Source organism: Trachypithecus francoisi, unplaced genomic scaffold (assembly GCF_009764315.1).
Source record: "Trachypithecus francoisi isolate TF-2019V2 unplaced genomic scaffold, Tfra_2.0 Lachesis_group13, whole genome shotgun sequence".
In the NCBI taxonomy this organism is placed as follows: domain Eukaryota; kingdom Metazoa; phylum Chordata; class Mammalia; order Primates; family Cercopithecidae; genus Trachypithecus; species Trachypithecus francoisi.
The window spans coordinates 25840301-25863498 of NW_022681458.1; the positions used below are offsets into that span (position 1 = coordinate 25840301).

The window sequence follows — 23198 nt, forward strand, 5'->3', positions numbered from 1 at the left end:
CATCGGATGCAATACAGAGAAACACACACTCTCCAGACACAGCAAACCACACCACAGAACGCTCAGGCTTTACCTGTGATGGGAAGCTTGGGCTTCAGTGTGTACAGCTGGGCAGGGGTCTGATGAGGATTCATTCCATACCGCAAGGGCATCTGAGATATGCCTTTGCTGTACTGTTTCCTGAAATAATCTGAAATTGCTTCATCATATTGTGCCGTATGAGTGAATGCCTGCAAAAAGCGTAAGTTTTGTGAGACACTAGCAGCACTTTCCAAAGCGGGGACAAGACGGTTTTCTAGGTCCACAGCAAACAAGATCTCCTCACCATTCAGTGCTATGTGGTGGCTGCACAACATGATGACACTACGAATGACACCAAAGCAATGAATGCCCCAACAAATTACCCCTTTCCAATTCTCTTTCAATCTTTTTTTTTTTTTTTGGAGACAAAGTCTCACTCTGCCACCCAGGCTAGAGTGCAGTGGTGTGATCTCGGCTCACTGCAACTTCCGCCTCCTGGGTTCAAGCGATTCTCCTGCCTCAGTCTCCAGAGCAGTTGGGATTACAGGCACACACCACTACACCCAGCTAATTTTTGTATTTTTAGTAGAAACGGGGTTTCACCACGTTGGCCAGGCTGGTCTCGAACTCCTGATCTTAGGTGATCCGCCAGCCTCGGCCTCCCAAAGTGCTGGGATTACAGGTGTGAACCACCGCGCCGGCCCTCTTTCAATCTCTGTGACAGAATACCTCTGTAATAGCTGGTCTCTCAATTTTTAACAAAAGGACAGCAACCCCACACAGAGCTTTGGTAGGTGATGCAATCTACCAAGAATTGAATACTGCCTGGTCTGGCAAACGCTGCACTCCATCGATATAAATCACAATATCATGAAAGTACATCCCACCTTCAAGGCTAACTGGCATCTAGTCTCCAAGGAGGTGTCCTTACTCTCGGAGCTCTGCATCTCTGTGGACACCGCCACATAGTCCTCTGGTTCACACACTACTGTCACTCGAGCATGGTTTTTGGCTGCAGCTCTCAATAAGGTTACTCCACCTTTGAAGAACAAAAGACGTATTGATTTTTGTGTGGCCCTATCAGCTTATGAACCTCTTTCAAATAAAGTCATTGTGCATGTACTTCCATTTTAATTCTTGACTTAAAAATCAGGAAAATAAGCTGGGGGCACGGTGGCTCACACTTGGAATTCCAGCACTTTGGGAGGCTGAGGCAGATGGATCACCTGAGGTCAGGAGTTCGAGACCAGCCTGGCCAACATGGCAAAATCCCGTCTCTACTAAAAATAAAAAAAAAATTAGCTGGGCTTGGTGGTGTGCGCTTGTAATCCCAGCTACTCAGAAGGCTGAGGCAGGATAATCACTTGAGCCTGGGAGGCAGAGGTTGCAGTGAGCCGAAATTGCGCCACTGCACTCCAGCCTGGGTGACAGAGCAAGACTCCATCTCAAAAAAAAAAAAAGAGAAAAAAATCAGGAAAATAACCCAGATGAATCTCTGCACACAAAAAATAGCTTAGAAAATATAAATGAGGCCGGACGCGATGGCTCATGCCTGTAATCCCAGCACTTTGGGAGGCCAAGGCAGGTGGATCACGAGGTCAGGAGATCAAGACCATCCTGGCTAACATGGTGAAACCCCATCTCTACTAAACAAACCTCAAAAAATTAGCCGGGCGTGCTGGCGGGCACCTATAGTTCCAGCTACTCGGGGGACTGAGGCAGGAGAATGGCGTGAACCCAGGAGGCGGAGCTTGCAGTAAGCCGAGATCGTGCCACTGCACTCCAGCCTGGGCGACAGAGCCAGACTCCATCTCAAAAAAAATAAAAAAAGAAAATATAAATGAATTATAGTAATCCCAAAACACAATCCAGAAGTAGCTATTTTCTATCTCCTCAGTAATGAAAGTCAAAATGAAATCTCACTAAAATTTAAATAATTCTCTCCTCTCTCAGTCTTCTAAAATGGTTTTTCTGACTTACCAATGTCAATTTGCTCCACAGCCTCCTCAACAGTTACACCTGGAGAAGCCACTGTCTTCACAAAGGGATAGAGATTGCAGGCAACAACTCTAAAACAAAGACAAATCTGGCTGTCATTAAAAACCCCACTCATGTGGTTTATAGCTATCTAGGAAAAAAACAAGTCAGTGCTATTAACGTAACCAAAATCCATATAGAACTAAAATATAAATTGTGAGCCTGACATTTTAGAGTTCTAACGAGTGTGTTAAAAAGTCAAGGTGTCCTGCTGGGGTCGAGCAGAGGGAATGTAGTCAGCAGGTGCTCTCCAGATCTGGATACACAGTACTCCCTCCACTTCACACTGCAACGCTGCTGCTTGCGTAACCTTAGCTACCCCGAACCACCAAGCCATCAAAAATTTATAAAACATTTTAATAAAAGTATAAAGTACAAGATTACAGACATCCGCATTTTGGAATGTGATCACTATTACTCAGAACATTAGAATTTAGATTCTTTTTCCAATGGATTGGTACAATGATGAAAAATATCAGAGCATTCTAAGGGTGAAACATTTGTTTTGCCTTCAGAGAGGTCATAAAAATGATGGTAACAGGAATGCCAAAAGAATAATTTAAAATACAGAAGTAATCTAAAATTAACAATTAGTGAAGTACACTTCCACTCCTAGGCCTGTAGTGCGAGGAGCTCTGGGGGCAGGCTCCCTAGCCAAACAAGCCTAACTTGAAAACTAATTAAAAACAAAAAACAGAAGAACAGAAGAGGAGGGGAAACACTTTGCAGCTCACCTTTATTAAGTCTACTGCCCTCCTACTAAAACCAGACAAATGGCCGGGCGCGGTGGCTCAAGCCTGTAATCCCAGAACTTTGGGAGGCCGAGACGGGCGGATCACGAGGTTGGGAGATCGAGACCATCCTGGCTAACATGGTGAAACCCGTCTCTACTAAAAAAATATAAAAAACTAGCCGGGCGAGGTGGCGGGCGCCTGTAGTCCCAGCTACTGGGGAGGCTGAGGCAGGAGAATGGCGTAAACCCGAGAGGCGGAGTTTGCAGTGAGCTGAGATCTGGCCACTGCACTCCAGCCAGGGCGACAGAGCGAGACTCTGTCTCAAAAAAAAAAAAAAAAAACCAGACAAATGTCACAAGAAAACTAGAGATCAGTATCTCTTAGGTACGTACCTTCACACAAAAACCCTCAACAAAACACTAACAAACTGCATCTAGAAAAACGGAAAAACCACCTGATCATCTCAATAGATGTACAAAAAGGATTTGACAAAATTCAACAGCTATTCATATAAAAATATTCAACTAATTAAAAATAGAAGGGAACTTACTGAACATGACAGAGTAAGAAAAACCCACAGCTAACATCATACTTGATGGTGAAAGACTAAATACTTTTCCCCTAAACTCAGAAATAAGATAGGAGGCTGAGCCGGTGGCTCACACATGTAATCCCAGCACTTTGGGAGGCCAAGCCAGGCAGATCACTTGAGGTCAGAAGTCTGAGACCAGCCTAGTCAATATGGTGAAACCCCGTCTCTACTAAAAATACAAAAATTAGTCGGGCAAGGTGGCACACACTTGTAATCCCAGCACTTTGGGAGGCTGAGGAGAGCAGATCACCTGAGGTTGGGAGTTCAAGACCAGCCTGACCAACATGGAGAAGCCCAGTCTCTACTAACAATACAAAATTAGCTGGGCAAAGTGGCACATGCCTGTAATCCCAGTTACTTGGGAGGCTGAAGCAGGTGAATCACTTGAACCCGGGAGGTGGAGGTCAGTGAGCCAAGATCACGCAATTACACTCCAACTCGGGTGACAAGAGCAAAACTCCGTCTTAAGAAAAGGAACAAAACAATAACGTCCATTCTTACCACTTCTACTGAACACTGTACTAGAAGTTCTAGCCAGGGCAATTAGCAAAGAAAAGAAAATAAAAGGCATCAGGACTGGAAAGAAAGCAGTGAAGTTATCTCTATTTGCAGATGATATCATCTAGTATACCGAAAGTCCCAAATTCACAAAAATAACCTCTTAGCACTAATAAATGAGTTCAGCAAAGCCACAGGATATATGAATAATATACAAAATTCAATTGTATTAAAATATACATTGGCAATGAATGAGAAAAAAATTAAGAAAACAATTCTACTTCACAAGACAATGTTAAAAGAAATTAAAGACAATCTAAATGAATAGAAAGACACCCCATGTTTACGGACTGGAAAATTTAATATTCTTACGATGGCAACATTTCCCAAATTGATCAATAGATTCAACACAATCCCTATGAAAATTCCAACTGCGTTGTTTTGCAGAAATGGACAAGCTGATTCTAAAAATCACGTGGAAATACAAGGGACCCCGAAGAGTCAAAGCCATTCTTGAATAAGAAAAAGGAAGTTGGAGGACTCACACTTGCTGATTTCAAAATTTATTACCAACCTGTGTAATAGTGTAGTACTGGCATAACAATAGGCACACAGACCAAGGGTGCCAAGACCATTCAACTGGGCAAAGAACAGTCTTTTCAACAAACGATTTTGAGACAACTGGACAGCCACAAACAAAATAAAGTAAGACTTCTATTTCATGTCTGTATATAAATATTAACTTAAAATGAAACAAAGACTGAAGTATAATAGTTAACACTAAAATAACTCTTAAAAGAAATGTACACAGGCCGGGTGCAGTGGCTCACGCTTGTATTTCCAGCACTTTGGGAGGCCAAGGCGGGTAGATCACCTGAGGTCAGAAGTTCGAGACCAGCCTGGTCAACATGGAGAAACTCCGTCTCTACTAAAAACACAAAACAATTAGCTGGGCGTGGTAGCAGGCGCCTGTAATCCCAGCTACTTGGGAGGCTGAGGCATGAGAATCACTTGAACTCGGGAGGCAGAAGTTGCAGTGAGCCAAGATCATACCACTGCACTCCAGCCTGGGCAACAAGAGGGAAACTCCATCTCAAAAAAAAAAGAAAGAAAATATACACAAAAATCTTCATCACTGAGGATTAGACAATGGTTTCTTAGATATGACACCATTAACACAAGCAACAAAAAAATAAACAAATTCAACATCATCAAAATTAAAAACTTTTGTGGGCTGGGCGTGGTGGCTCACACCTATAATCCCAGCACTTTGGGAGGCCAAGAAGGGCACATCACCTGAGGTCAGGAGTTCAAGACCAACCTGGGATGTGGCAATTAATATGGTTTGGGATGTGTGTCCTTTCCAAATCTCATTTTGAAATGTGATCCCCAATGTTGGAGGTGTGGCCTGGTGGGAGGTGACTGGGTCACAAGGGCAGATCCCTTATGAATGGCTTGGTGCCCTCCCCATAATGAGTCCTCACTCTGAGTTCATGTAGAGCTGGTTGTTTAAAAGAGCCAGGAAGGCCAGGCGTGGTGGCTCACACCTAATTCCAGCACTTTGGGAGGCCAAGGTGGGTGGATCATTTGAGGTCAGGAGTTCTGAGACCAGCCTGACCAACATGGTGAAACCCCATCTCTACTAAAAATAGTAAAAATGAACTGGGCGTGGTGAGAAATGCCTATAATCTCAGCTACTCAAGAGGCTGAGGCAGGAGAATCACTTGAATGCGAGAGGCAGAGGTTGCAGTGAGCCAAGGTCGTGCCACTGAACTCCAACCTGAGCAACAGAGCGAGACCCTGTCTCAAAATAAAATAAAATTAAATTAAGAATAAAATTTAAAAAGTAAAAGAGCTGGGCAACTCCTCCTCTCCCTCTCTCTTGCTTCTTCTCTCAAGTGATATGCCAGCTCCCCCTCTGCCTTCCACTGTGACTGTAAGCTTCCTGAAGCCCTTACCAGAAGCTGACGCTGGCAACATGCTTCTTGTACCGTCTGTAGAACCATGAGCCAAAATAAACCTATTTTTATAAATTACCCAGCTTCTAGTATTCCTTTATAGCAATGCAGAATAGACTAACACAGTAATGGTTGCACAACTTCTGTGAACCACTGATTTGTACATTTTAAATTGGTGAGTTGTATGGTATGTGGATTAGATCTCAGTAAAGCTATCATGTATATTTAAGAGAAACAGCCAGTATCTTTATGCAAATAACTCAGTTAGTTGTGCAAGTTGATAATCCCTAATAGGAAAACCTGAAATCTAAAACGCTCCAAAATCTGAAACTTTTTGCATGTCAACACGACACTCAGAGGAAATGCTCACTGGGGCATTTCGGATTTCTGAGGGATGCTCAACTGATATGTTATCACAAATATTCCAAAATCTGAAGAAATCTGAAATCCAAGACACTTCTGGGTCCTAAGCATTTCAGATGGGGGTTACTCAACCTATACATACTAAGATTTAGATTCTAACTTCCTAAAAACTTTAAGTATGTATTTTGGTTATATAAATCCGGCCAAACCAAAATGCTTACACACATACAAAGTCACACAGAAGGCAGGCAGTAAAGGTTTATAGTGAGTAAGAAAAACCAGGGATACCAGGTTTGGCACAGTCTTTGTCATTGGTCATAATGTGTTAAAAGTTCAATTTCAGGTTTTTACCTTATAAGATTGAAATCAAGTCTTGTCATGTCAGCATTATCTTCTGGGATATTACGAGCCAGGATTCCTAATTTAACAAAGTTAAACCAAGTATTAAGTTCAAAAAACAAGTAAGATTAAGGAATTTCTTTCAACATAGTGTCTTCAATCAAATTAAATCCTCTTGATTAAAAACAAATTTTTGTTTTTTTTTTTGAGATGGTCTCGCTCTATCACCCAGGCTGGATTGCAGTGGCGTAATCACAACTCACTACAGCTCTAACCTCCAGGGCTCAAGCAATCCTCCTACCTCAGCCTCCCAAGTAGGTGGGACTACAGGCATGCACCACCACACCCAGCTGGTCTTTTTAATTTTTTTAAAGAGAAGGGGGGTACTGCCGTGTTGCCCAGGGTGATCTTAAACTCCTGGGCTCAAGCAATTCTCCTGTCTCAGCTCTCAAAGTGCTGGGACTACAGGCAAGAGCCACCATGCCCAGCATAATATTCTTAAAGAATATCAAACATATAGTTGAGGAGTTATCAGACCAAAAAATCAGGATTAACAGATATATTTGGCTGGCCACAGTGGCTCATGCCTGTAATACCAGCACTTTGGGAGGCTAAGGTGGGGGACTGCTTGAGCCCAGGAGTTCGAGACCAGCCTGGGCAACAAGGTGAGACACCTTCTCTATAAAAAATACAAGAATTGCCGGGCGCGGTAGCTCAAGCCTGTAATCCCAGCACTTTGGGAGGCCAAGACGGGCGGATCACGAGGTCAGGAGATCGAGACCATCCTGGCTAACACGGTGAAACCCCGTCTCCACTAAAAAATACAAAAAACTAGCCGGGTGAGGTGGCGGGCGCCTATAGTCCCAGCTACTCGGGAGGCTGAGGCAGGAGAATGGCATAAACCCGGGAGGCGGAGCTTGCGGTGAGCTGAGATCTGGCCACTGCACTCCAGCCCGGTGACAGAGCAAGACTCTGTCTCAAAAAAAAAAAAAAAAAAATACAAGAATTAGTTGGTTGTGGTGGCATATGCCTCTAGTCCCAGCTACTTGGAAGGCTGAGGTGGGAGAACTGCTTGAGCCTGGGAGGCAGGCAGAGGCTATAGCGAGCCGTGATCGCACCACTGCACTCCAGCCTGGGCAAGAGTGGGACCCTGTCTCAAAAAAAAAAAAAAAAAAAAAAGGATACATTTAAAAATCTTTTCTTCAGTTCTTGATCCCCTTTTCTTGAGCAATAAAATATAAAAAAGGCAAACGGAATTTTACAAAACTGTTGCTAGTTCCAGAACAGTCTATGCGTTCCTGTAAGTCAATGGATGTCTGATGATCTGTAGCCACTCAGCTTTATTCACCAAATCATACCACAACTGACAAACTAGGATATCAGTTTCTTGTCACTTTGGTTTATATATAGTTCATTCTCAGGTGAATGAACAAATGTAAAGCACTTTGAAAAAACGCTCTTTTGCAAGTCGGTTACATTGTGATGCTTCATTCTAAGTCTGAACTATTTTAAAAGTCTTTTCATACTATGAAATCTAAATATCTTCAGCCACTCGAGCAGGAAATACCAGCCTCTAAATTAGGCATCAGGTGAGGACTAATAGCAAGCAGAGGAAAACAATCTGAATTCATCAAGTAGTAAGACAAGCCGGATTTTAAACTAGTTCTAACGTATTATGAAATTTGTCAGCAACTTCGTAACATTAACTTCATATGCAAATTTCTCTTGAGCCTTTTTCTTCCTTTATTTTAGGACGTTATCAACTAAAATATTCCTGGAAACCACTGACTGTTCTACACGAAAGATACCAACCACTTACCAGCATGGACTGCAGGATGCAAAGTTTTCACACGTCCCCCCAACATTTCGGGAAATCCTGTCAACTCGGAGACATCTCTGAAAAACAGATAAACAGAAGAGTACTAGTGGTGTGGCTGAACTCTTATTTTACACTATTCAAAGCATCTACTGTTTCCATTTCAAGAGATTTTGAGCGTGAATTCAACAAGAAAATTCTGATTTTTTAAGTCTTTCACTATATTTGATTTCTTAAGTAAAATTCTATTAACTTTCCAAAAAAAAGGTTATTTAATATATTTCCTAACCATTGTGTATGTTCAGGGATAATTGGTAACTATCACAGCATTGGTTTTATAATTTTCAGAAAATTTAGAAACTGAATCATAAGCCACACTCATTAAATATTACTAAGAAATACAACTGAGAAGTTGGCAGTATGTAACAAAAAGCATTAGAAATATCCTTGGCCGGGCACAGTGGTTCATGGCTGTAAACCCAGCATTTTGGAAGGCCAAGGCAGATGGATCACCTGAGTTGGGGAGTTCAAGGCCAGCCTGGCCAACATGATGAAACCCATCTCTACTAAAAAAATACAAAAAATTAGCCAAGCGTGGTGGCGGGCACCTATAATCCCAGCTACTCTGGAGGCTGAGGCAGGAGAATCACTTGCACCCAGGAGATGCAGGTTGCAGTGAACCGAGACCATGCCACTGCACTGCGGCCTGGGCGACAGAGCAAGACTCTAATCTCAAAAAACAACGAGAACAACACATGAAGATAGCATATCAAGTGAGTGAAGACATAAAAGACTATTTAATAAAGTGGTGGTATTGGAATAACTGGTTAAAACCACACAAAAATACATTCCGTATGAATCAAAGGTTTAAGCATTTAAAAAATCATGTATGTAGCAAAATTAAATATGTATAATATTCTTTGCAATTATTAAACAAAAGATTGAGAGGTCTGATTACAGAAATGTCAAATAAAAAGTCTTACATGGAGAAAAAAGTAAACTAGAAAAAATAATCACACAACGTGACAAAGGGTCAAGTGAAGGACTGTATTTAAATATTAATCTGTATCACCAAGCTGACCCCTAGAAAGCTGTAACCATGAACACTCTGGCAGACTTTATAAGTTGTAATGGTATGTAAAAATGTCCACAATATATAAGAAAAAATAAAGCAGGGGCTGGGTGGGGTGGCTCACACCTGTAATCCCAGCACTTTGGCAGGCCAAGGCAGATGGATCACCTGAGGTCGAGTTCGAGACCAGCCTGGCCAACATGGTGAAATCCTACCTCTACTAAAAATACAAAATTAGGCAGGCATGGTGGTGCATGCCTGTAATCCCAGCTACTCGGGAGGCTGAGGCAGGAAAATTGCTTGAACCCAGGAGGCGGAGGTTGCAGTGAGCCAAGATCATGTCACTGCATTTCAACCTGGGCAACAAGAGCGAAACTCCATCTCAAAAAATAAATAAGTAAATAAACATAAATAAAGCAGGAAGCAGAACTGCATCTATCTTCTGTGTAAGCTATGAAATAAAGTGCATGCTTATAAAAATGCTAGAAGAAAAATATATTAACATGTTAAGAATTACAATCCATTTTTACTACCTTCTTTACAGTTTTCCACACTTTCGAATTTTCTACAATCAACATACATAGCTTTTTTTGAGATGGGATCTCACTGTGTTGCCCAGACTGGAGTACAGTGGTTATCCACACGTACAACCACAGTGCATGGCCGCCTAGAACTCCCGGGCTTAAGTAATCCTCCAAGTAGCTGAGACTATAATAAACACTTCAAAGTAGCAAGTTCTGCCAGTAAGATATGGAATTTCCTGGGTAGATGCTCCTATTAAGGGGAGCCATTTACAAAAGACTGGTGTTTGACCAATGACACACACAGTTCTAACATCCACAAACTGGTGACATAAATGTTTTCAAATTCAAAATTTCTTTTCCTGGGGTTCAGGAAATAAAATCCATTTCCTCCAAATGAAGACAGTCACTTAAAACTTAGAGAAGGTGGATTTACTTCTAGAATTAAACCTTTGGGGTAATTAAAAAGCTTGCTACTCCTTTGAACTGAAGAACTTATACATAATGGCTGTAGTCTTGGGAAATAATTCTATGTATGCTCACTGCTGTATACTCACTAATTAAAATCCAATGAAAATCCATCAGTTTACCTCATGGCGAGGTAATGGTTAACTTCCTGGGATAAAATGATTGTAGATAACACTACCCAAAACTATGCTCAGAAGCAGCCTCAGAACCAAGATCTTTTTTTTTTTTTTTTGAGACAGGGTTTCTTTCTGTTACCCAGGCTGGAGTGTAGTGGCAGAATCTCAGCTCACTGCAACCTCCACCTCCTGGGTTTAAGCAATTCTCCTGCCTCAGCCTCCTGAGTAGCTGGGATTACAGGTGCACACCACCACACCTGACTGATTCTTTTCTGTATTTTTAGCAGAGATGGGGTTTCCCCATGTTGGCCAGGCTGGGCTCAAACTCCTGACCTCAGATGATCCGCCAGCCTCAGCCTCCCAAAGTGCTGGGATTACAGGCATGCGCCACTGCGCCCAGCCAGAACCAAGATCTTGTCCAGGCACGGTGGCTCACACCTGTAATCCCAGCACTTTGGGAGGCCAAGGAAGGCATAATTGCTTAAGCCCAGAAGGTCAAGACCAGGCGGACAACATGGTGAAACCATCTCTATTAAAAATACAAAAATTAGTCAGGCATGCTGGTGTGCACCTGTAGTCCCAGCTACTCAGGAGGCTGAAGTAGAAGGATTGCCTGAGCCTGGGAGTTGGAGGCTGCAATGAGCCATGATTGTGCCACTGCACTCCAGCCTGGGCGACAGAGCAAAGACTCTCTCAAAAAAAAAAAAAAATCTAACTTTCTCCTGCCCTCTTGCCTCTCACCCTTCATTCTTCCCTGAAGTCACAGAAACCAGAATTTCTCTTCCCCAGGGCAGGTTACAGAAACTAGAACCCCTTTTCCTAAAGTCAGTCATAAAAATTAAACTTATGATTCTGACTTACCCCTGGCTTTCTGTCTAGGAGCTGGCCATAAAGAAATCCTCTCATCTCCTTGCCCAATAGTAGGACAGGAGACCCTGTTGGAGGGCAGGGTGGAGAAGGAATTTTAGAGACGCCAAGAAGAATCTGGACAGACAGGCTTTCCTGGCTTTCTCCACCTCAGTCTACTAGCATACAGCATATCCTTGCGTCCAATCATACTTCTACCTTCTGTGCATTCGTTGTTGCACCTAAACATAAAAATGATGGTTTTCCCTCTATCTCTGGGTCTTCGTTCTGAAGGCTCTTGTGTCATGTAAAACTTTGTTAAATAAATTTGTTATGCTTTTCTGATTATAATCTGTCTTCTCTTATAAAAATATTGGTCGTGATTGGCCGGGCGCAGTGGCTCAAGCCTGTAATCCCAGCACTTTGGGAGGCCGAGACGGGTGGATCACAAGGTCAGGAGATCGAGATCATCCTGGTGAACACGGTGAAACCCCGCCTCTTCTAAAAAATACAAAAAACTAGCCGGGTGAGGTGGCGGGCGTCTGTAGTCCCAGCCACTCGGGAGGCTGAGGCAGGAGAATGGCGTGAACCTGGGAGGCGGAGCTTGCAGTGAGCTGAGATCTGGCCACTGCACTCCAGCCTGGGCGACAGAGGGAGACTCCGTCTCAAAAAAAAAAAAAAAAAAATTGGTCATGACACCTTTCCACCCCTACAAAATCTTGGCCTCGGGTGTGGTGGCTCACACCTGTAATCCCAGCAGGCCGAGGCGGGCGGATCACTTGAGGTCAGGAGTTCGATATCAGCCTGGCCAACATGGTGAAACCCCGTCTCTACCAAAAATACAAAAAAATTAGCTGGCATGGTGGCGGGCACCTGTAATCCCAGCTACTTGGGAGCCTGAGGCAGGAGAACTGCTTGAACCTGGGAGGCAGAGGTTGCAGTGAGCTGAGACAGTGCCATTGCAATCCAGCCTGAGCAACAAGAGTGAAACTCCATCTCAAAAAAAAAAAAAAACAAACAAACAAACTTGGCCTCTTACTAGCTGTGTAATCTCAAGCAAGTTACTTAACTACGTTGTGCTTAGTTTCCTTACCTATAAAATGGGGATAACAGCACCTACACTAAAAGTTGTTACAAGGACTATAAGAGTTTATATATGTGAAATACCACTGCAACTGAATAAAATACCACTCCAACTGAATGTGGCCTTTGTTGCAGAAAAATCAAATGCTCCAAGTTGTTTACACTTCATTCAATGAACTTTACCGTGCTGGGTTCTAAATAAATCACTCATGGTGAACTTCTTATCCTTTCGTAGAAGAGAAACACATTTACATTTCCAGTTTTGAAAGAAAATATGACCGTAATGAAGATAAGTGAGGAGTGGGTAGAGGTACAGAAATAAGACTAATCAGTTGATAGGTACCTAAAGGGGGTGACAGATACAGGACACAAGGGATCATTATACTTTTCTACTTTTGTGTTTGAAATGTTTCCACAATACAAAGTTTGGTGGGGAAAAAAAGAGACTACAGATGAGGATTTTGCTTAAAGAAGGTTCCATTACCATAGGAGGACCCAGTTTGGCCCAATGGAAAGAACGCAGGTCTGGACTTCGAATTCTCATTCGCTTCCTGACGAGCAAAGAGCCAACTTGCCTGCCATGATTCTCACAGGTTTCCCATGAAAACCACAGAGACAAGACACAAAAAGACATTGGATAATATAAAGTATGTGTTTGTTAACAAAGTAAGGCATTCTTACCATCTTGTTAAATTTAGGGAAGTTGTGTACTGCTCACATAGCTGAGAACTGCACAAAGAAAAGGTAGTAACCTACCTCTACATGGATCTAGAAACCAAGAAGCAAAATTTTCCACATGACAACAAAAAGCAGACAGATATCTTTCACCTCTTTCATTCTAAAATATATTTCAGTGGTGGGCATCTCGTTCCTCCAAACTCTCACTGTCGTTTATTAAATAGCTATCCTACAGTCTTTTTCATTTTCTACCTTTCAGTAGACTTACTCCCTCTCCTGCCAGAATGCCAGTCCTTGACGTCAGGAATGGCATCCTGCTTAATCATTTCTAAGTCCCTTCTTTCCATGGCCTAGTCAGCTAATGAAGGGCTTGTGAAAGTGGGAATGAATGGTTTGCACCTTCATATGGTTACCAGAGATTCTAAGGGAAGGGAGGTAGATTGGAATCTTCATGATGTCAAGTTTTACTAAATCACCAAAGTAACTGAAGTTTTCCTTGCATAACAAGTGGCTCACCTAAGTTAATCTGTTTAAGGAAGTGGCTAAGACTAGGGTCCTAAAAATCAGAAACAGCAGGGGTTCCAATCCTAGTTCTCCCTTACTCAACTTGTGCAGAAGTTGCTAAATCTCTCCAGTGTGTTGTCCAGGGTCTTTCTCTGTTGCCCAGGATGGAGTGCAATGGTGCAATCTCGGCTCACCACAACCTCTGCCTCCCAGGTTCAAGCGATTCTCCTGCCTCAGCCTCCCCAGTAGCTGCGATTACAGGCGTGTCCCACCACACCGGCTAATTTCAGTATTTCAAGTAGAGAAGGGGTTTCACCATGTTGGCCAGGCTGATCTCGAACTCCTGACCCTAAGTGATCCGCCCACCTCGGCCTCCCAAAGTGCTGGGATTACAAGCATCAGCCAACACGCCCGGTCGTCCAGGGTCTTAACAGTTAGTAAATCTCTCTGAGCCTCATTTTTGTCTTCCATAAAGTGCAGAAGTATTGCACCAACCTCACAGCGCTACTGGGAGGAGTAAGTAAGGCATTTATTTAGCTCCTGGTGCCTGGAATACAATACTTCCTGGTTAATGTGATCACACTCCTTTCTGATGAACTAGCTGTGCCTTACCTGACGGCTAGACCAGCATCCCTGAGAGCTTTTGCAGTCCCTCCGGAAGCGACCAGATTCAAACCAAGAGAGGTCAGGTTTCTTGCAAATTCCACAAGGCCGGTTTTGTCAGAGACACTAAATAAGGCTGAAAGAGAAGACATTTTTTCTCATGACTCGCAGCACTTTGCACTGTAGTCTGCAAGGCCTTGGGAGGGTCTGGGGGAGGAGACTCTCGAATCGCAAGGCCAGCACCTGGACCCAGCGTTTGCAGGCCTGGCCCAGGCCTCCTCAGGTCCTACACCCGCGACCTGCTCTAAGGCGGGCCCCACGCAGGCTGGGGCCCGGCTGGGGCGCGGGGACGCTGGCTTTCGGTCCACAGCGCCGCCCCTGCGTGCCGGGTCCCGCCGCCGCCGCCGCCCATGGCGGGAGCTTGCGGGGCCACGAACCGCGCCGCTCCGCTAGGACCTCACCGAGCTGGCCAGGAGCCATGGCTGCAGGAACTGGGTTTTCGGGGCGAGCTGCAGGCAGCAGCGGCGGCACCACGTGCGAAGGGAGGAGGGAGACCCGGAGGTGCGGCTCAGGAAGCGGGTGGGCGGAGCTGTCTCCGGGCTTGTCACGTGGCCCGCCGGCCAGGCTCCGCGCCCTGCTCTGCTCAGTTTCAAACGCAAGATCCGCGCCCCGGGGCGGAAGGGAACGGCCGGGTGGGGCGGGGCTCTGCCTGGCGCGCCTGGGCGGGATGCTTGGGCTGGAAGGGATCCTGCTTGCGAGCCCAAAGTCCAGGCTTGGGAGCCACGATCTACCCAGGCCCCCAAAGTGAGGCCACCCCACGGCCTCTGGGGCAAACGCCTGTTACTCTAGGAAGCCTGTTCCCAGAGGCTAGAATGTACATGGAAAATGCCAAAGCAACCATGCTGAAAACAAACTAAACAAAAGGAATAGTTCATATAGCGGCAAAGCTGGAAAGTATCTGGACAGTTATCTGCCATCCTCCATTTTGTTTGTTGCTGTTTGTTGGTTTTTGTTTGTTTGTTTTGTTTTCTTTTGAGATGGAGTTTCGCTCTTGTTGCCCTGGCTGGAGTGCGATGGCGCGATCTCGGCTGTGTCACACGCAACCTGCAACCTCAGCCTCCCGGATTTAAGAGCTTCTCCTGCCTCAGCCTCCCGAGTAGTTGGAATTATAGGTAGGCGCCACGATGCCCGGCTAATTTTTGTATTTTTAGTAGACATGGGTTTCGCCATGTTGGCCAAGCTGGTCTCAAACTCCTGACCTCAGGTGATCCGCCTGCCTCAGCTTCCCAAAGTGCTAGGATTACAGGAGTGAGCCACCACGCCCAGCCTGTTTTTTGTTTGTTTGTTTGCTTGCTTGTTTCTTTGTTTTGAGACAGGGTCTCGCTCTGTCTCCCAGACTGGAGTGCAGTGGCGTGATCTCAGCTCACTGCAACCTCTGCCTCCCGGGTTCAAGCGATTCTCCTGCCTCAGCCTCCCAAGTATCTGGCCCTACAGGCACTCACCACCACGTCTGGCTAATTTTTGTATTTTTAGTAGAGTTGGGTTTTCGCCATTTTGGCTAGACTGGTCTCCAACTCCTGACCTTAGGGGACCCACCCGCCTTGGCCTCTCAAAGTGCTGAGATTGCAGGCGGAAGCCACCAGGCCCAGCCTAGAATCAATTTTTTGACCTCCAAATATGTTAACCCTTTGCTCTGAACACTTCTCACATTCCTACGAGGAATATATTAAGATTATCGCAGTGTCTTCAGTGTGTGTGCCAACTTTGAATTTAAAAAGGAAATTTCCTTGGCCAGTCACCATTAGGTTTTTACAGGAAATTGAAAGCAGGGAAAGGAGAAAACAATACTGATATTTATTGATAAGGGGAAATAAACAGTTGCGTAGGCATCAGGCATTTGTCCGTTATGTGAATTACAAATACTTATTCGATTCAATACATTTTTATTGAGCCTTTTCTGCCTGGATGGCAGAAATACAGTGTCAGAAGACAGAGATAAATATCACCTAAGCACTATCCTCGAGGAGCTCATGATGGAAAGAAAACGTAGACACATGATGTATAACTAAAAATTATTAATAGAGACCGGGCGCGGTGGCTCACGCTTGTAATCCCAGCACTTTGGGAGGTGGAGGCAGGCGGATCATGAGGTCAGGAGATCGAAACCATCCTGGCTAACACGGTGAAACCCCCGTCTGTACTAAAAATACAAAAAATTAGCCGGACGTGGTGGCGGGCGCCTGTAGTTCCAGCTACTCCGGAGGCTGAGGCAGGAGAATGGCAGGAACCCGGAGGCAGAGCTTGCAGTGAGCCGAGATCACGCCACTGCACCCCAGCCTGGGAGACAGAGCCAGACTCCCTCTCAAAAAAAAAAAAAATTAGCCGATCGTGATGGTGGGTGCCTGTGGTCCCAGCTACTCTGGAGGCTGAGGCAGGAGAATGGCGGGAACACAGGAGTGGGAGCTTGCAGTGAGTCGAGATCACGCCACTGCACTCCAGTCTGGGCAACAGAACGAGACTTTGTCTCAAAAAAAAAAAAAAATTAATAGAGAAAACACAGCACTAAACTAATTTTGTAGAGCTTCTTTCATTACAGACTCTTTGGTTTACAGATGTTTATTCTGGGGCCTGATGCGGTGTCTCATGCCTGTAATCCCAGTGCTTTGGGAGGCAGAGATAGGAGAATCACTTGAGGGCAGGAGTTTGAGGCCAGCCTGGGCAACATAGTGCATGCCTGCAGTCCTAACTGCTTGAGAGGCTGAGGTGGGAGGAGTTCGAGGTTACAGTGAGCTATGATTGCACGGCTGCATTTCAGCCTGGGCTACAGAGCAAGATCCTGTCTCTTAAAATTTTTTAAAAAATAACAGGCTGGGAGTGGTGGCTCATGTCTGTAATCCCAGCACTTTGGCAGACCGAAGCAGGTGGATCACTTGAGGTTAGGAGTTCGAGACCAGCCTGGCCAACAGGTGAAACCCCGTCTCTAATAAAATACAAAAAGTAGGTCGGGCACAGTGGCTCACACCTGTAATCCTAACACTTTGGGAGGCCAAGGCAGTTGGATTGCCTGAGCTCAGGAGTTCAAGACCAGCCGTGGCAACATAGTGAAACACCATCTCTACTAAAAAAATACAAAAAATTAGCCAGACATGGTGGCGGTGCCTGTAAACCCAGCTACTCAAGAGGCTGAGGTGGGAGAATCGCTTGAACTGGGAGGCAGAGGCTGCCGTGAGCCGAGATAGTGCCTCTGGACTCAAGCCTGCACTACAGAGCGAGACTCTGTCTCAAAAAATAAAAATAAAGATATTTACTTTGATTAATTCTCCCATAGTTTTAGAATCCCGACTTGATAGGACTTAACATGTTACAAAAAGAGTAAATGCGTTTTTTACTAGCTTTGTGATCCTGGCCAAGTCGCTCCATCTTTTGGGGACCTTTGTTGCTTTACCTGTAATATGGACATAGTATTTTTTCTGCAGTCTTCATCATATTTTAAGAAGCAAATTTAAGTACAGGTAGTCTACTGAAAGTACAAACTGCAAAGAGACTAATAAGAGTAAAATAGAGGTGTAATCTCCTTCTTGGTTCCCTTGGTCTGGGTAATCAGGTATCTTTCGGGGCACCAAAGTATGTCTTCAAAGATCTAGTCACCAGCAAGCTAGTGTTTTAGAAAAGGGAGATGTTCTCACAAAGATGAGAACGCATCTTTCACCAATGGCTTATTGCAGAATTATTGTTTCAGAAAGACAGAAAGGGTGTGTATACACTATAATGATTACATTTTCATTTCTTCTTACTTCACACACCTCCCAAAGGAAACTTGAAGACCCTGAAATCATATGAATATACCTTAAAATACTTAATGTACATGAATTGTTTCAGTTCTTTGGAGGTGTTATCATCTGGTTTTGCCCCTATGTTGTTTGCTTCTTGTGTAAACTCATCGCTTTCTCTGAAAAACCTCCATCTCCCTTCCAAATCTTGGATCTCCTATTGGACTCTAAGGATTAATAAAGTTGCACCATCTTGGGCTGACTTGCTCCAAGGGTTTGTCCACTCAAGTGGATGTAGTTTGTCATATAAAGTGATTCCCAGGAGCCTGGTACAAAATTCCTCTCTATTGTGGTTCAGAAGATTAAACTAATTTATGACCTATTATGAAATTCAAACATTTTTCTTGAAGGTCCTGGAAGTGTTTGGAAATATAAAGCTGACAATAATACAAAGAATGAATTGGAATAGTAGGAAGTAGAGAAACTGGTTAGGAAGGTTTTGCAATCCACTCACACATAAGAAGGTGGAAAAGAGGTGATCTATGTGAGACAACTCAAAATAGGTACAATTAGCAGGATGTAGGGATCAATTAGATATAGGAAGTATTAGAAAAAAGTAAGGATAACCCCATCATTTCTTGCTTTGTCATACGAGTAGCTGCTGAGGCAATACCCAAAATATAAAAATATATGTAAGAGAAAGAACAGTTGTGGCATGTGTTTATTTTAATTTAAGGTCAGCGTCAGCGGTTCGGTAATTATGTTTGCATTTCTAAATATTGATTTTAAAGTCTAGACAATTGGTGGACACAGTTAAAATCATACAGCAAATTGCTGGCAATACAAATGAAATTCAGGAATAAAAGTGAGGTTAGAGATAAATAAATGTGGAAAGTTAATGAAATTCAAGTAGTAGTTGAAGCCTAGAAGAAGATAAGCTTACATAATTAGGTCTAACAGATAACCTGAGCGAGAAAAAAAGCAAAAGAAAGGAAATTCATTCAGGAAGGCATTTAATGTTTTTCAGTTTTTTGAGACCAAGTCTTGCTCTATCACCCAGGCTGGAGTGCAGTGACGCGATCTTGGCTCACTGCAACCTCTGCCTCTGGCTTCAAGCAATTCTCCTGCCAAGTAGCTGGGATTACAGGTGCATGCCACCACGCCTGGCTAATTTTTATAGTTTTAGTAGAGACAGGGTTTCACCATGTTGGCGAGGCTGGTCTTGAACTCCTGACCTCAAGCAATCTGCCCATCTCGGCCTCCCAAAGTACGAGTATTACAGGCATGAGACACTGCAGCCGGCAGATGAGGAGACACTTTATCCTTTTGGATAAAATAGAGCAAAGAGGGACAGGGCAGAGGTAGCTGCACCTTTAAGAAGGCTTGGCAGAGAATTTCTTACTGACAAGGTACGTTTGAGTGAGGACTGGAGGGCCGGGTGGGGGATAACAAGCCACAGGGTATTTGAAGGAGAAAGTTCCAGGCAGTGGGAACAGCAAGTGCAAAGGCTGTGCATAGGGAGTGTGGCTGTAGTGTCTAAGGAATGTCAGGAAGGGCAGTATGGTAGCAACAGAGGGAACTTCACTAGGAGAAGGAGGACACAGTGTCAGCAATCAGGTTGGATAAGGCTGTATGGGCACATCGTAAAGACTTTGGCTTTTATTCTGAATGAGAAAGGAAGCCCTTGGAGAGTTTTGAGAAGGAGTGACATCTAATTTACCTCTTTCACACACTCACTCTGGTTGTATGAGAGCAAGGGTGGAAGCAGGGGGATCCCTACGAAAGCTCTCGCAGTAATCCAGGACCTTGAAACTAGGTGAAACATGAGGGTGGCATGGCCCAGAGTGGCAGCAGTGGACGTTGGAGGAGGTAATTAAATGCCAGATATATTTTGAAGGAAGACCAATAAGATTTGTTAACAAATTGGATGCCAAGTGTGAGAGGAAGAGAAGGAGCATGGATGACCGCTTGCACAACCGGAAGAATAAAGTTGACATCAGCTGAAATTGGGAAGGATACAAATGTAGTAGCCCTGGGGGGAAGACAGAGTTAAGTGTAGGACACTGGATACCTATGATACTGCGTGTCAAATACTGCCAGTAGGTCAAGTCTGATGAGGACTGAGAGTGACCATTAGATGTTGGATTATCCTGACAAGGACAGATTTGGGGAAGTGGTACAGACGAGGGTCTGGCTGGAGTAGGTTCAAGAGAGAATGAGGGGGCTGAGCATGGTGGCTCACACCTGTAATCCCAGCACTTTTGGAGGCTGAGGCAGGTGGATCATTGAGGTCAGGAGTTTGAGACCAGCCTGGCCAATATGGTGAAACCCGTCTCTACTAAAAATGCAAAAATTAGCTGGGTGTGGTAGGGTGTGCCTGTAATCCCAGCTACTTGGGAGACTGAAGAATGAGAATCACTTGCATCTGGGAGACTGAGGTTGCAGTGAGCCATTGCACTCCAGCCTGGGCAACAGAGTAAGACTCCATCTCAAAAAAAAAAAAAAAAAAAGACAGAATGAGGGAAGGAATTGGAGATTTGAAATAGAGATGACACTTTCAAGGAGTTTTGCTCTTAAACAGGATTTGTCAACCTCAGCACTATAGACATTTTGGAGCAGATAATGCTTTGTGGTATGTGGCGGGGGGATAGGGGGGTGCGTTGTGCACATTTGAGGATGTTTAGCAGCATCCAAGGCTTCTACCACTAGATACCAGTAGCACCCCTACTCCAGTTGTGACAACCAGAAATGTCTTCCAACGTTACCAAATGTCTCCTGTGGGAAAAACTGCCCCCAGAAGAGAACCATACTCTAAAAGGAGAGTAGAGGAATAGCATGGTAGCTGGTGGTACAAGTGGGTCCAGGGAGCTTATTGATATTTTGGTTTTGTTTTTTTGACATAGGGTCTCACTCTGTTGCCCAGGCTGGAGTGCAGTGGTGCTATCACAGCTCACTGCAGCTTTGACCTCCCGGACTCAAGATCCTCCTGCCTCAGCTTAGCCAGTAGTTGAAACTACAGATGCAGGCCATCACATCTGGCTAATTTTTGTAAAGACTAGGTCTCACTGTGTTACTCTGGGCTTAAGTGAGCCTCCTGCTTTTGGCCTCCCAAAATGTTTGGATAACAGATGTGAGCCACCACACTCAGCTTTGTTTTTCCTTAATCTGAAAGAATAAATACTCACATTTGTATGTCTGTAACACTGACTGATTCAGTAGTGAAGAGGGAAATCTGATAATGCAAGAGAAAAGCAGTCTTATTGTAGAGGGATCTACCTAGGGACTGTCAGTGGGGAGGGAAAAGCTTCTTCAAGGACATAATTTTTTCTTTTTTTAGACAAAGTTTCACTCTGTTGCCCAGGCTGGATGCAGTGGCGTGATATCGGCTCACTGCAACCTCTGCCTGCCGGGTTCAAGCGATTCTCCCACAGACGTACACCATCACACCCAGTTAATTTTTGTACTTTTAGTAGAGACAGGGTTTATCCATGTTGGCCAGGCTGGTCTTGAACTCCTGGCCTCAAGTGATCCATCCACCTCAGCCTCCCAAAGTGCTGGGATTACAGGCATGAGCCACGGCCCCCGGTCTCTGCCTCTTATTCTAGATTACTTATGTCAACCACTTAACTCCAGTCTCTGTCGTATCTCACACTTGGCTGAATAGCCACCATCAGCATTAATAGTTGTTATAGCTTTCTCAGCACCTGGACTCCTACTACCAATGTTTCTACAAATAAAATGTCAGAATGAATCCAAGAACAAATAGATCTTATGTTACCTCTCTCTCTAAAGGCTTTCTTGATTGCTGTATCCTCCTTGTGGTGGATTGATTCTTTCCCCTTTTTCAATCCAGGAGCTTATTTAATTGTAACACCTGTATCATTGAATTTCACTCATTTGTCTGTTTCCTTTCTTCCTTTCTTTTTTTAATGTTAGGTAATGTGCTGATGTCCTCATGTTGTAACAAGATTGTTTTTTGTTTGTTTGTTGTTGTTTTTGAGATAGAGACTTGCTATGTTGTCCAGGCTGGAGTGCAGTGACATAATCTCGGCCCACTGCAACCTCAGTCTTCTGGGTTCAAGAAATTCTTGTGCCTCAGCCTCCCAAATAGTTGGGATTGTGGGTGCAGGCCACCATGGCTAGCTAATGTTTGTATTTTTAGTAGAGACGGGTTTTGCCATATTGGCCAGGCTGGTCTCGAACTGCTGGCCTCAAGAAATCCACCCATCTTGGCCTCCCAAAGTGCTGGGATTACAGATGTGAGCCACCATTGTAACAGGGTTTGAGGAAGGTACTTCTCACAGATGCATGTGAAAACCCAAACATCATGCTTATGAACTGCAAAAGGATCACACTTATTTCTTTACAAGCTGTCTGCTCCTTCATGCTGAACTCCTCTTTATGGGCAAGGACTGCATTTTATTTCTCTGTGCTTATCTGAGTGCCTAATACAATAACTAGTAGATAACACACTAACTATAGACACTTAAAAGATCTATCTCTACTACTCTCTACTCTTAGTCTCCATCACCTCCAATTCACGGACACAGACATTCATTCACAGAGATCTGGGGACCTGGTTCACAGTCTTTGTGTTCTATCTCAACTCCTACATTATTTTGGTAAGGTCAATATCCCCATCAGTGGCTCATTGAATATCCTTGCATTTCAATTTTCTGATTCCAAGAATGTGTGGGTGTTAATTCCTTAGAACTATCCTTGAGAAAGTCTTACAATTATGTTATTATAACTAGTTTCAATATGAGTTTTTACCTATTAATGACATTAAAACCAAATAAAAATATATTGTTTTTAGGTGAACCATAATTTATTGTCCAAACCAAAACAAATTTTACAATCTCTGCCTCTTAGTTTGATTGTTTAGTCCATTTACATTTAATGTTTTTTATTGGTGGTGGTGGTGTTCTGAGACAGGATCTTACTCTGTCACTCAGGCTAGACTGCAGTGGCACAATCATAACTTACTGCACACTTGAATTCCTAGGCTTAAGCAATCCTCCCACCTCAACCTAGCTAATTTTTAAATTTTTTATTCTTTGTAGGGACAAGGTCTTGGTATGTTGCCCAGGCTAATTCTCAAACTCCTGAGCTCAAGCAGTCCTCCCACCTCAGCCTTCCAAAGGGCTGGAATTACAGGCATGAGCCACTGTACCTGGCC

General features: G+C 44.1%; 1 protein-coding gene and 1 non-coding gene across 2 annotated transcripts in view; both read right to left on the bottom strand.

The window, feature by feature from the left end:
- ATIC (5-aminoimidazole-4-carboxamide ribonucleotide formyltransferase/IMP cyclohydrolase) overlaps positions 1-15049 on the bottom strand; it is a 37924-nt gene extending 22875 nt beyond the window's left edge. The window contains exons 1-7 of the mRNA XM_033230380.1: positions 14711-15049; positions 14259-14385; positions 8362-8438; positions 6555-6621; positions 2002-2090; positions 909-1060; positions 74-230 (exon numbers count right to left, since the gene is read on the bottom strand). Coding sequence (XP_033086271.1) covers positions 74-230; positions 909-1060; positions 2002-2090; positions 6555-6621; positions 8362-8438; positions 14259-14385; positions 14711-14729 — 688 coding nt within the window. The 5' untranslated portion in view covers positions 14730-15049. The remainder of the gene's footprint in view (positions 1-73; positions 231-908; positions 1061-2001; positions 2091-6554; positions 6622-8361; positions 8439-14258; positions 14386-14710) is intronic.
- Positions 15050-22270: 7221 nt separating this feature from the next.
- Positions 22271-22369, bottom strand: LOC117095553. Its single transcript, XR_004442079.1, has one exon. It is a non-coding gene; the product is annotated as a small nucleolar RNA U13 (small nucleolar RNA).
- Positions 22370-23198: the final 829 nt, after the last annotated feature.